At 38.8% G+C, this 12448-nt stretch overlaps 1 protein-coding gene across 1 annotated transcript in view; it reads right to left on the bottom strand.

The window, feature by feature from the left end:
* Nucleotides 1–11890, bottom strand: part of SH3D19 (SH3 domain containing 19) — a 62266-nt gene extending 50376 nt beyond the window's left edge. Inside the window, exon 1 of the mRNA XM_032224184.1 lies at nucleotides 11392–11890. Within this exon, the coding sequence (XP_032080075.1) occupies nucleotides 11392–11482 (91 nt within the window). The 5' untranslated portion in view covers nucleotides 11483–11890. The remainder of the gene's footprint in view (nucleotides 1–11391) is intronic.
* Nucleotides 11891–12448: the final 558 nt, after the last annotated feature.

Here is a 12448-nt window from a genome sequence, read left to right as displayed (position 1 = left end):
GAGGATAGGTGTAATGTGGGTGTACCGAGGTGCACCCACAATCGCTCGCGCGGCTGCGTTCTGGACAAGCTGAAGTCTCCGAACGCTCTTCAAGGGCTGCCCCATGTAGAGCACAGCCAATTTTTCTTAATGACTGCCTGATTCACTTAACTACTGTAGTAATTTGCTTAACAACCATGATAAAAAAAGGCTGTAAAATTAGGTACAACTCACTTAACAACTGCATTGCTTAGTAGCACATGTTTCAATTCCAAATGTAGTCATAGGTAAAGGACTACTTGTATTTAATTTGTATCAATTAAATCTACCAGGCTAATACCTATGTCATGGTGTTTATGATAATCTTCCATACTATGGCTTATGCCAGGTCCTCAAGATAGGCCAATTCAGGAAACAGACACAAAAATATATTAGTACCTTATTATATTGATATAGGCCACAATAATCATGAATCATTCTTTTATTTCCCTTTTATACCAAAGAGATTCAAGTCAGGGCAATTTTAAGTTTCTTTCACATGCTTTCTTATTTTGCAGATCCAGCTCATGATTTGCTAGCACTCCCCACATACCTCTACCAAGGTCAACTTTGCTTCTCTACAATTTTTCATACTGTGTCCTACAGAACTTCAGGTTCATAAGAACTTCAGTGTGAGGTTCTAAGAGAGACTATAGGGGAGGTCAGAATTCACTTGAACATAGTCAATTTTCTATCACTAAAACTCTACTTTTGAACAAGAGTTCCAATAATTTTCTTTTCTTTTTTAAACCAACCAAGCTCTTTGATCTGAAAAGGATAAGAAAACTATTCCAATTAATGATGTTTTTAATTGGATTAATTGTTAAGAGTGAAGAAAAAGGAACACAACGTATTTCTTCTATAACTATTCAGTTTTTGATATATTTCCATTATTAAAAATAATATACCACAAATTCTAAAATTATTGTTCATTAGTTTTCTGCATTAAATGATACATAAAGAGTGAACAGAAACTAATTAATTTACTCATCGAAAGTAGAGTTAATTTATTTAGTTACTGGAAAGAAAATGCATCTCAGTTATCTTATTGGCCTAATGAAGTTTTAAAATTATGCAAATGAATGAACCTAAATATAAGAAATGGCGATGGTACAATAATGACAGAACTTAAATATTAAAGATTTCATACAATATTAACAAGGATGAAGTCCATTTTTATTTATCATTTATCTACATCGCATTTTTATGATGATCAAATATAACAATTAAGTTATTTCAATTACTATATATCAGTGGTTCCCAACCTTTTTTTTTTGGCCATGCCCCACCTAAGCTTCTCTAAAATCCTGAAGCCCCTTGTGACATAAAATTTTTACTTTTTTACTCAAAATTTTTACTCAAAAAGTGTACTCTACTCAGGCGGAGGAAGCCTAAAAGGCCATTAACTTGGTTTAAACAAGGTTCAGATTGCCCCCATTAAAAATCAAATTGCCCCACATTGGGAACCACTGCTGTATATGGAAGAATGCTGAATCTCTGTATCTAGCAGGATCAAAGCTATTTTAAACTATTAAGTACCTTGGATTTTGAAACTCAGAATATGAACAATATATCAAGGATAAGTTACTTGGCAACCCTGCACAAAATCTTTCCTGTAGGGAACTTTATAATGTGCTTCCTTATTGCTCTTGACATCATGCTGTGTCAATGTACTTTTGCCATGACATATTTGCGTAAGTTTTTGTTTCAAATATAGGACATTTTAAATCTAACATTCTTTCAAGAATGCATTGCCTCCCACGCTTTCAACACAGGGAAGAAAAAGTAGAATACATATACAGGTGGAAACTCAAAAAATTAGAATATCCAGCAAAAGTTCATTTATTTCAGTAATGCAACTTAAAAGGCGAAACTAATCTATGAGATAGACTCATTACATGCAAAGCAAGATAGTTCAAGCCGTGATTTGTCATAATTGTGATGATTATGGCTTACAGCTCATGAAAACCCCAAATCCACAATCTCAGAAAATTAGAATATTACATGCAATCAATAAAACAAGGACTGTACATAGAACAATATTGGACCTCTGAAAATTATAAGCATGCATTTGTACTCAATACTTGGTTTAGGCCCCTTTTGCAGTAATTACTGCCTCAATGCGGTGTGGCATGGAAGCTACCAGGCTGTGGCACTACTGAGGTGTTATGGAAGACCAGGATGCTTCAATGCGGCCTTCAGCTCTTCTGCATTGTTCGGTCTCATATCTCTCGTCTTTCTCTTGGCAATGCCCCATAGATTCTCTATGGGGTTCAGGTCAGGCGAGTTCGCTGGCCAATCAAGCACAGTAATCCCACGGTCACTGAACTAGGTTTTGGTGCTTTTGGCAGTGTGGGCAGGTGCCAAGTCCTGCTGGAAAATGAAGTCAGCATTCCCAAACAGCTCATCTGCGGAACGAAGCCTCCTGGTAGACGGCTGCATTGACCCTGGACTTAATGAAGCACAGTAGACCAACACCAGCAGATGACATGGCTCCCCAAATCAACAGAGACTGTGGAAACTTCACACTGGACTTCAAGCATCTTGCAGTGTGTGCCTCTCCATGCTTCCTCCCTACACTGGGTCCTTGGTTTCCAAATGAGATGCAAAAGTTGCTCTCATCAGAAAAGAGGACTTTGGACCACTGAGCAACAGACCAGGTCTGTTTTTCCTTAGCCCAGATAAGACGCTTCTGATGTTGCTTGTTGTTCAGAGGCGGCTTGACAAGAGGAATACAACATTTGAAGCCCATGTCCTGGATCCATCTGTGTGTGCTCTTGATGCACTGACTTCAGCCTCAGTCCACTCCTTTTGAATGGCCTTTTCCTGACAATCCTCTCCAGGCTGCGGTCATCCCTGCTGCTTGTGCACCTTTTTCTCCCACACTTTCCCCTTCCACATAACTTTCTATTAATGTACTTTGATACAGCACTTTGGGAACATCCAACTTCTTTTACAATTACCTTTTGAAGCTTTTCCTCCTTACAGAGGGTGTCAATGATGGTTTTCTGCACAACTGTCAGGTCAGCAGTCTTTCCCATGATTGTGATTCCTACTGAACCAGACTGAAAGACCATTTAAATGCTCAGGAACCCTTTGCAGGTGTTATGGCTTAATTAGCTGCTTAGAGTGGGACACTTTGAGCCTAGAGTATTGCACCTTTTCACAATATTCTAATTTTCTGAGATTGTGGATTTGGGGTTTTCATGAGCTGTAAGCCGTAATCATCACAATTATGACAAATCACAGCTTGAACTAACTTGCTTTGCATGTAATGAGTCTATCTCATATATTAGTTTCACCTTTTAAGTTGCATTACTGAAATACATGAACTTTTGCAGGATATTCTAATTTTTTGAGTTTCACTTGTATATGCCTACAACATGCCTGCCATTACAGATAGTCCTCAACTTACAACAGTTCATTCAGTTACAATTAAAAGTTACAATGGCACTGAAAAAAGTGACTTGTGACCCATTTTCATTCTTACAACCATTGCAGTATCCCATGGCTCCATGATCAAAATCCAGATGCTTGGTAACTGACTCATATCTATGACAGTTGCAATGTTCTGGAGTCATGTGGTCACCTTTTGCAACCTTCTGACAAGCAAAGACTATGATGAAGCCAGATTCACTTAACAACCATGTTACTAACTTAAGAACTGCAGTGATTTATGTGACAAGATCATAAAATATGGCAAAACTCACTTAACAAACATGTCACTTACCAACAGAAGTTATGGTCGTAAGTCAAAGATTACCTGTATTAGAAATATGTTGTTAAGCAACAGTGTTTAGAAATTGATCTCATGCTAAGTCCTGGGTCTCCAACTTTTCTGGCCAATGAGCTAATCTGAAAATTCAAAATTTAATATGTATGGATGCTTATTGCAGCTATTGTGAAAGATGTTGCCCTTCACAAAATGGCTGCCATAGCCTGAACAAAAAACACATCATGAACCATAAGCATCATATTTAAGGACCCCAGTATTAAGCCATAATAGATTTTGTTTTACTCAGTTACAGCATATTGAATACAGGTGGTCCTCGACTTCCAAACATTCATTTAGTCATAGTTCCAATTTACAAAAGCACTGAGAAAAGTGACCAGTCCTTGCATTTAACAACCATCTCAGCATCTCCCTAGTCAATATGATCAAAATTCAGATGCTTGGCAACCAGCATGTATATGGTTGCAGCATCCTGGGATCATCTGATCACCATTTGCAACACTCCCAGCTAACTTCCGACTTTGAAGTCAATTGGAGAAACTGGATTCATTTAATGATTGTGATTCTCTTAACAACTGCAGTGATTTACTTAACAGCCGTGGCAAAAAAGGTTGTAAATTCAAGCATAATTCCCTTAATAACTACCTTGTTTAGCAATGGATGTCCTGCTCCCAATTGTAAGTTGAGGACCATCTGGAATTATATTTGACTGTGTCTTATTCAACAAACCATACTCATTCTATGACACAAAGTATAAATCTAGTCATAGTTTTACACTTAAGCCTACATACGGTTCAGTGGTGTGTTCCGGTTGCAACGAGGCCCGGTGTACTCCACATGAATGCGAGCAGCACGCGCATGCATCTTATCTTCCAACAATGCCTTCACAATGCTCCAGCTGTTCAGCGGAGCGTCGCACAGGCACTGTACCTGCCACGCGCATGTGTGGAACCGCCGAAGGCTTTAAAGGACATGTAAGGAGCGCGGGTGGGCGAGCAGGCCCTCCGGAGCACCGTACTAGAACAGTATCCGGTGCTACAGGAAGGCTCCGATATGCCCATATCGGGGCATACCGCCTGAAACCCACTACTGATGCAGTATATCTTGCTTGTTTTTTTACAAAAACAAGCCATATTCTACTTTAGCTAGGGGTGGGTTCTGGCCAGTGTTACTGCCAGTTCGCTCATGCGTGTGTTTTACGTGTACATGCACAGTTCAATACCGTAGAAATGGCGGTGACGGTGAACTGGGGAACCGGTTCGGAGGCGTGTCCAGCCTGGGTCACTGCTGGTTCTGTGACCCAGGCTGGCATGGCACTACCGGTTCAGCCAAACTGGGCCAAACTGGACCAAACCAGTAGGAACCCACCTCTGGCTTTAGCACAATTATAAACTCAACTACTCTGTCATTAGATCACATATTCAATGTATAGTATAAACGGGTTAATAGCAGCTCCCAATCTAACATTATGTACATAGGAGAATATAAAGAAAAATGGTTTTGTTGTAAAGAAGCAATTATTTATAATTTTTCTTCTTTACATTCTTTCTTACTATATTTCTTTATTTTTAAAAAACTTTCCATAGAAGATAGTATTACTGATGGTTGATATTGTAGCTACTAATTTCTGTTTTCACTCTTCTTTAATATCTCCTTTAATATTTCTGATGTTAGCGTATTTTGTATCATTTTGTAAGTGCCTTAATTTTATTTGAATGCCACCCATAGTGACCATAACTTTCCAAAATGCAGCCACCGGTCACCAAAAATTAGCTCACAAAAATAGAAGTAACTAAATAACTTATTTAATCTGTTATCTTTGAGTTCAATTATAACCCAATAAACATTTAGACAACACTGGTATTAGTGGTACCAACCATTTGTCTAGGTAAAATATATTATTTATACATAATTCAAACACGAGATTTATTTATTTTTCCTTATAGTTTCCAAACAAATATACTATCTTCTTATCTAAATAATTGTTTCTAGTCATCTTCTTTCAGTACTTTTCTAATCTAATCTACATCTAATACCATGCCAATGTCACAGACATGGTCTTCCATATGATTTATTATCAGAAGATATGGTCAATTTACTGGCAGATTTGCATGTAACCTTAAATACAGTATAGTCACTTTTCAGAGTGAGATGGAAAGCATATAAATTTCATAAATAAATCCTGATTCATCAAATTAAAAATAGTTTGAATTGCCACAAAGGCAAGCAAAAGAACACATCATCTAATTGTAATTTAGCATTATGTAAACTAAGTCATTCAAACACATATCTGATACACATTCAATGTGATTTGAAGCACTTACATTCTTGTTTTTATATATATATATATATATTCTACGCGGGAGAAAACCCGAACAACTAGAGACCTACATACTAACACCCGCGAAAACCTCAGAAAACATATATATATATATACATACACATACATATAATACATACATACATACACACACACACACACACACACACACTCATACACATGCACATCTAACTGAAAATAACATACCATTAAGGGTGAGAGCACAACTCCCACACTGTAATAAGCCTTAATATAGTCTCTTGATTTTATCCACTGAATTAAGCTAATAATGTTTATGGCTAAGGGTGTTGTATGACTACATCCAATCTATGACAAATTTTATAAGCCACAATTACTTAATATGTTGCATCAATCTACTCAGAGCCTATAAACTGGGCACTCCCAAATCTTTTAGCGAGGAATAAACTACATTGTCCATACTCATTTCTCTCAAGTTTTCTTGTCTGAATGCTGGGAGAAACTATTGGAGTGACTGGGTTTCATGTATGTATGAAGGGTAAAATATACATGGATTTTGCATTCTAAAAATGTGGCAAGAAAAACAACATTGATGAAGAGATGTGAATGAAAAGTGGACTTGGATAATACATTTTTTTTTTGCCTGTATGCATTTTTCTGAAATGAGTAGTCATGTACTCCCACCATAACAGTCACTTTTCATGATGATTAGATTATATCTCTAAATTCCAAATGTAGCCAAAGGTTTAGAAATTCCCGACTATTTTATCTGTCTACTCTAAACTATTTTAAATTAAATTGAAATTTATAATGAAACAGATATTATTCAGTGTACATTAGGGTGTTATATTAGGATCTTAATTGTAATAACAGTTTTGCCTGTGTTAAGTTCATGACTATCACCTTATTCATGCAAGGTTACAGTAAGGGCCATAAGGAATTTACAGTATTTATATAATATTTTTGCTAAACTTTTGCTAAATGTTTTATGCATTTATTTGCTTTCATCCTTGGAGTGGCTTTCTGACATAACTATCTAGATAAATATGAATGTCCAAGTTCATCAGGAAAAGCATCATACTTAAAACAACAACTTGAATTTCTAGCTTCAATTTGTCTACTTCAATTTTATTCATTTGACTATTCCAGAGAAAGAAACTGCTTTTTACTCTTTACCTTTGGATTTTTAAAAAAATATTTTTTCATTCTGTATTAAGAGTTATATTTTTTACATATAATGTTTTTACAGTTAGTGAAAAACTGCAACTTCTTCGTAGCTCCATGTGTCCTTTGGTACAAATACCAACAGACAAGTACTTTTCTGTAAAATTAAAACAGCATTGTGCTTAGTGGTGCTGGTTCATTTCCAAGGACAAGCAGCGATAGATAATAGTCAAAGAGCCTCTGTTACCATCCCTAATTTATTCCAACAGTACGTGAGCGAGAACCAGCTGACTTGAACAGATTCTTCCTACTGACTTCTTTTGCCTAAAGAAAAGTCATAGGGATAATCTTTTGCTTTGGATTTATTCAATGCATACGTGCTCACTGATTACTGGGAATACGGTCAATTGTAAATTCAAAGTAGTGAAATAGGAAAATAAGGAACAATGAATTTAAATGTCTACTAAAATGTAAAACTGTCTACCCAGCTCTCTGTCACATATCAAAACACACATTTCTGACATTTAAAAAAAAGCATGTGTTTTGTAACAAGAGTAGTTGCACAAAAACAATGAAGATAGCTGCTTGTTACACAAATTCATACAAGTAGTTTGATCCTATAATTTGATATACTAAATTTTGTAGCCCATATAATAAGGTTACATGATAAAATAGTACACCTTAGGTGTAAGATGGCTTATGATGTAACTCTACGCTCCACGTATTGTGATTTCATGGGTTTCCAAACTGAAAAGCAGGCAAGAACTTTCTGGGCAAGCATATTCCATTAAGTGGGACCGGGATGGTGAGGACATTGCAGCAAAAAAACTTGCTTCTAGGCTTATTTCCATCCTTTAAATTTCCTGGAAGGTGCCATGACTCCTGGGCTGATTGAAGGCTACAAGTAGATTCCCTTTGAAAGAGATGGCCTTGGGTTTCTTGGACATAAATAATATACAGTGGTGCTTAAATATTTGCGAACCCTTTTGAATGTTCAATGTTTCATTTTCCTCAATAAATAAATACATCTAATATTTTATTCATTTGTTTAATTGGATTCCCTTTATCTAGTTTTTTTTTTACTTGTGTAAAGTATAGACTATGATTTACATCATACTTATGCAAGGATATTGAAAATTCAAAAGAAGTCACAAACTTTGAAGCATCACTTAGGGCTTTATAAGATAATGACCAACATCTTTATCCGAAATATATTGCTAGCTAATGGAGCATCCAATTTAGGTAATATACTGTTCCATAGCACATGGAAGAGTGCATGAAGCTTTCAAGTTGTCTTCAGGGATGGTCTTAGATGAAGAGCGTCGCCCTGGTTTAACTGGCAAATAAAGAATATGTGTGTTATGATTACTAAAATATCCATCTCTACTTTGGACCACAATTGCTACACCAGTGGCAGCAGAGAAAGACCGTACCCTCATAAACACCATTTGTGATTCTAACAGTAACTGTGATTCTAAAAGTAACTGTAATGACCATCAAGTCACTGACCTATTTCTTAATGGGACCTTCTTCCTTATAAATAAAAGAATGTGTCAGAAAGCCCAAAGGCTTCTAGATTAACAGCAAGACTAGCTGGGATTTACCTTGGCTCACTCTATCCAGATCCTTACAATCAACAGAACATCAACTGCATCTCCTGTCCAGCTCATAGTTGTAATCTACAATTACATGTCATCCATATACTGATACTGCCTCATCTGAACTAACAAATTGCTGTATTCCAGAGATACTGTTTATGTAATATGGGGAAAGTACAGACTACACAAATGGAATATGATATACTCTGCCCTGGCTAATATTATTTTGAATAACCCACTCTGGATGAAGTGTAACACTGTAATCCAATGTATTCAATTCATAATCCTCTTAGATAGTTTAGAAAAGGGGTGTAAACTCGTGGCCTGTGGGCTGGATGCGTCATGTGCTGGCTATGCCCACGCCCAGGTTAGTGAAGGGGAAAAAAAAGTCACAATAAGTCACGTGATGATGCCATGATGACGCAAGTTTGACATCCCTGGTTTAGAAGGATATCATGGTTGTGCATGAAAACAATAAGTATGACTTCAATTCCATATCCAGAATTGGCACTGATGAACAGCAAATTGAGACCCAACAGCAAGATTACCAGAGAAGATTATCTTAAATGGACAAATGAGTGCCACAAACTGCCAATAGCCTTTTTCTCTATCCGATCTCTTCTTCTATTTTTACAATATTTATCAAAAGTAAATGTTACTCCAGTTAATACATGACTACTTAAACACATACAACCAGGTCTCAAATATAGACAAAGTCCATCCTACAATAAGATAATGCCACCAAGTATCTTATTTGATTCCTGATATTCTCCAGATACATTCTGGCAGTTCCAGCTGCCATTGTTAATTGAATTCCATGTGATTGCAGCATCCCCCCAGTTACGTTATCACTGTTGTGACCTCCTGCGAACTTCCCCAATGTCTTTGCTTGTTAGTCAGCAATGGAGGTTACAAATGGTGATCATGAGACTGTGTGGCACTGCAACAGCCAAAACTATGAGGACCCTTCATAAGTATCCCTCGTTCAGCACCTCTGTAACATTAATAGTTGCCAAATGAATGGATGCTAACTGACATCTACCTGTACTGCATACCTATCTGCAAGGACGGTGTAATATGTATAAAACAAAATGAAATGCCTCAAATGCAATTGTATATATGACAATTAAGTTGCATGCAATAACTTTACGGAATGCTTGTGAAACTCCACTGCTCCTATACAACTGAAATGCATGAAAAATGGCCAGCAGATAATGTGAGGATAAGGGATTAGTAAACTTTCAGCCAAAGGGTGAGGAGGGAAAATAGCACTTTAACACAGAACATTTTAGTGCTTTGCAAACATAATGACGTGGTTGATAATTCAGGAAGTTTGCAAAGTAAGCAGTCCAACTCAAGTTTAAAGTATGCCAAGAGGAGATGGTCATTCATGTTCCCTCCCTTTTTATAAAGACTTGATAAGTATCGTGTACCACAGGAATTTAAAAAAGCTTCCTGAAACTAAGCTAAAGCATTGATTTATAGTGTTCATTATTAACCATTTTATATGAACTGGCAATGCTTTCAGAAATTCAAATCGAGTATTTCCCAATCCTCCCAGGAGATCACCAAGGAACTAAATCATGACACTTGTTGCACAAAGCTTCATGTCACTCCCTTTAGAAAAAAAAGTGCTTTTATAAAATGTTCCATCACCAGTGTGTATGTGTGTGTCTGTGTATTAATCACTTGATTATCAGAAATGTTAAGTATTAAACTTTGAACTTCCTTTTACCCAACCATAAGTTGTGTGAATGGCTTCTTATAATTCATTGTGAGATAAGAAAGGGTGTAAGGTAGCTGTTTGCTTTTTTCACTAACCCATAATCTGGGTTTATACGTCACACTAAGCCATAATTTCTTTAGCCAAGGTTTATTGAAATCACTATAAAGTTAAGTTTCCAACCAACTCTGAGCAGGTCCAAAATATAAACCCCAACAATACCAAAGATACATGACAACTCCCAGCTGTTACCACAGCGTTACAATGATGTAATGGTAACTGTTCAATCCATCCAGAAACCCATCCTTTTCTTGTTTAAACAGGAACTGATAAAACTGCTTTATCAAGGAAAAAATCCAAATATCTCCACATTTCCTTTTGACAGGGTCCAACAGCATTATCTGTGCGGTGGCATAGACAGAATAACTGAAAGTCAAGGAGAAACAAAAGCACTATTGTGCTGGAGAGAAAATTTAAAGATGGGTAGATAGGTAGGTAGGTAGGGGGGGGAGATAGATGATAGAGAGAGAGAGAGAGAGAGGGAGGGAGGGAGAGAGGGAGAGAGAAAGAGGTGTAGGTAGGTAGGTAGATATCTTGTGGAATCAAGTTAGATTCATTAAGCCCCCAAGAAGCTGTCTTCGATTTGCAGGGTTTTCTGACACACAACAACGCCGAGTGGCTACACAGAGCGCGCTCTCCTTCTGGGTTGTAGCCTTGATCCCCAATCCAGCGGCACTCGGTTTCCCACTCGCCCCCGCCTTCGGCTAAGGAGGCAGCGCGGGCAGAGTTCTCCGGCGAAGTTCCCTCTTCGCCCGCCCAACGCCGCCGGCATGGCCCTCTCACCTCCTCGGCTTACCTGTCGCCGGGTTCAAAAGCGCCCTGCGGTGCCTTCTGGCCACCTCTTTCCGCTCCTCCTCGTCTTCTTCCAGTCGCCAGGCTTCAGCCATCGGCTCCCGGGACAAAGGCGGCCTTTAGGCAGCGGCGTCCACCATTGCGCCCAGGCGGACTCTCGGCTCCCCTTTGTCCGCACCTGCACCTGACGCTTCCCGCCGGAGAGGGCGGGGAGTCCCGGTTTCGACGCTGCCCTCCCCCTCGCTTTTGCTTTCTCCTCCCTCCCGTCCGTCTCGCCAAGCTGCAAGTCCAGGCCTTTAAGGGTTCTGGGCCGAAGCAGCTCCAGGACCGTCCCTCCAGGAAAACGAGGGGCGACTACTTCCACTACGGTGGAAGGGATAAAGATAAAGAGAGAAGTGGGCGAAGGTGGCGGTTCCCTCGCCTGTTCACAACATTCCGGTATCAACAGGAAGCGAGACTCTCGCCTGATAGTAAAACAAAAGGAGAACGGAGAGGGAGGGAGAGGGGGGTAATCTGGAGCAGCAAAGAGCAATCGCGGCTGAGGAATGCGAGGGGATGAAGCGACCTCCGACTGCGGTGGGAAGCCGAAGGGCGGGGGCCAACGGACGCTTGTCTCAAGAAAATGGGGTGGGCGCAGCGAGCGAGAGGTGCTTTCTTGTAAGCCCGAGAGACCCATTCTTTGGACACCAGCGCTTGCTATTTCTTTCGCTGGAGCTCTGCCAGGAGCATTTTCCTCACACTTTCGAGCTTTTGCAACAACGCAGATTTCGTGAGAAGCCAGGGTACCCCTCTGCGTTTTGCATTGCACTATTTATTATTATTATATACTTTATTCATTAAACATGAAACTCCGCCAACTGAACATTCAAAAATGTGTAGGAAGTTATCACCCAGCCCTCTCCCAGAAAAAATGAAATATCCTAGGAAATATTGAAAAGGCAGAATATTTCTCCGGATGTGAAAAAGGAAGAAACATGTTTTAAAAATCAGAATAGCTGCCTGCAGCTTCCTGCCCATCCCCCTTTGTCAATGAGCCATTAAAGCCTGAGCTAGTCCACTTC

Source organism: Thamnophis elegans, chromosome 9, assembly GCF_009769535.1.
Source record: "Thamnophis elegans isolate rThaEle1 chromosome 9, rThaEle1.pri, whole genome shotgun sequence".
Lineage (NCBI taxonomy): Eukaryota > Metazoa > Chordata > Lepidosauria > Squamata > Colubridae > Thamnophis > Thamnophis elegans.
Note: the sequence above shows the minus strand (reverse complement) of the source record. Positions and strands in the feature narration are given on the sequence as shown.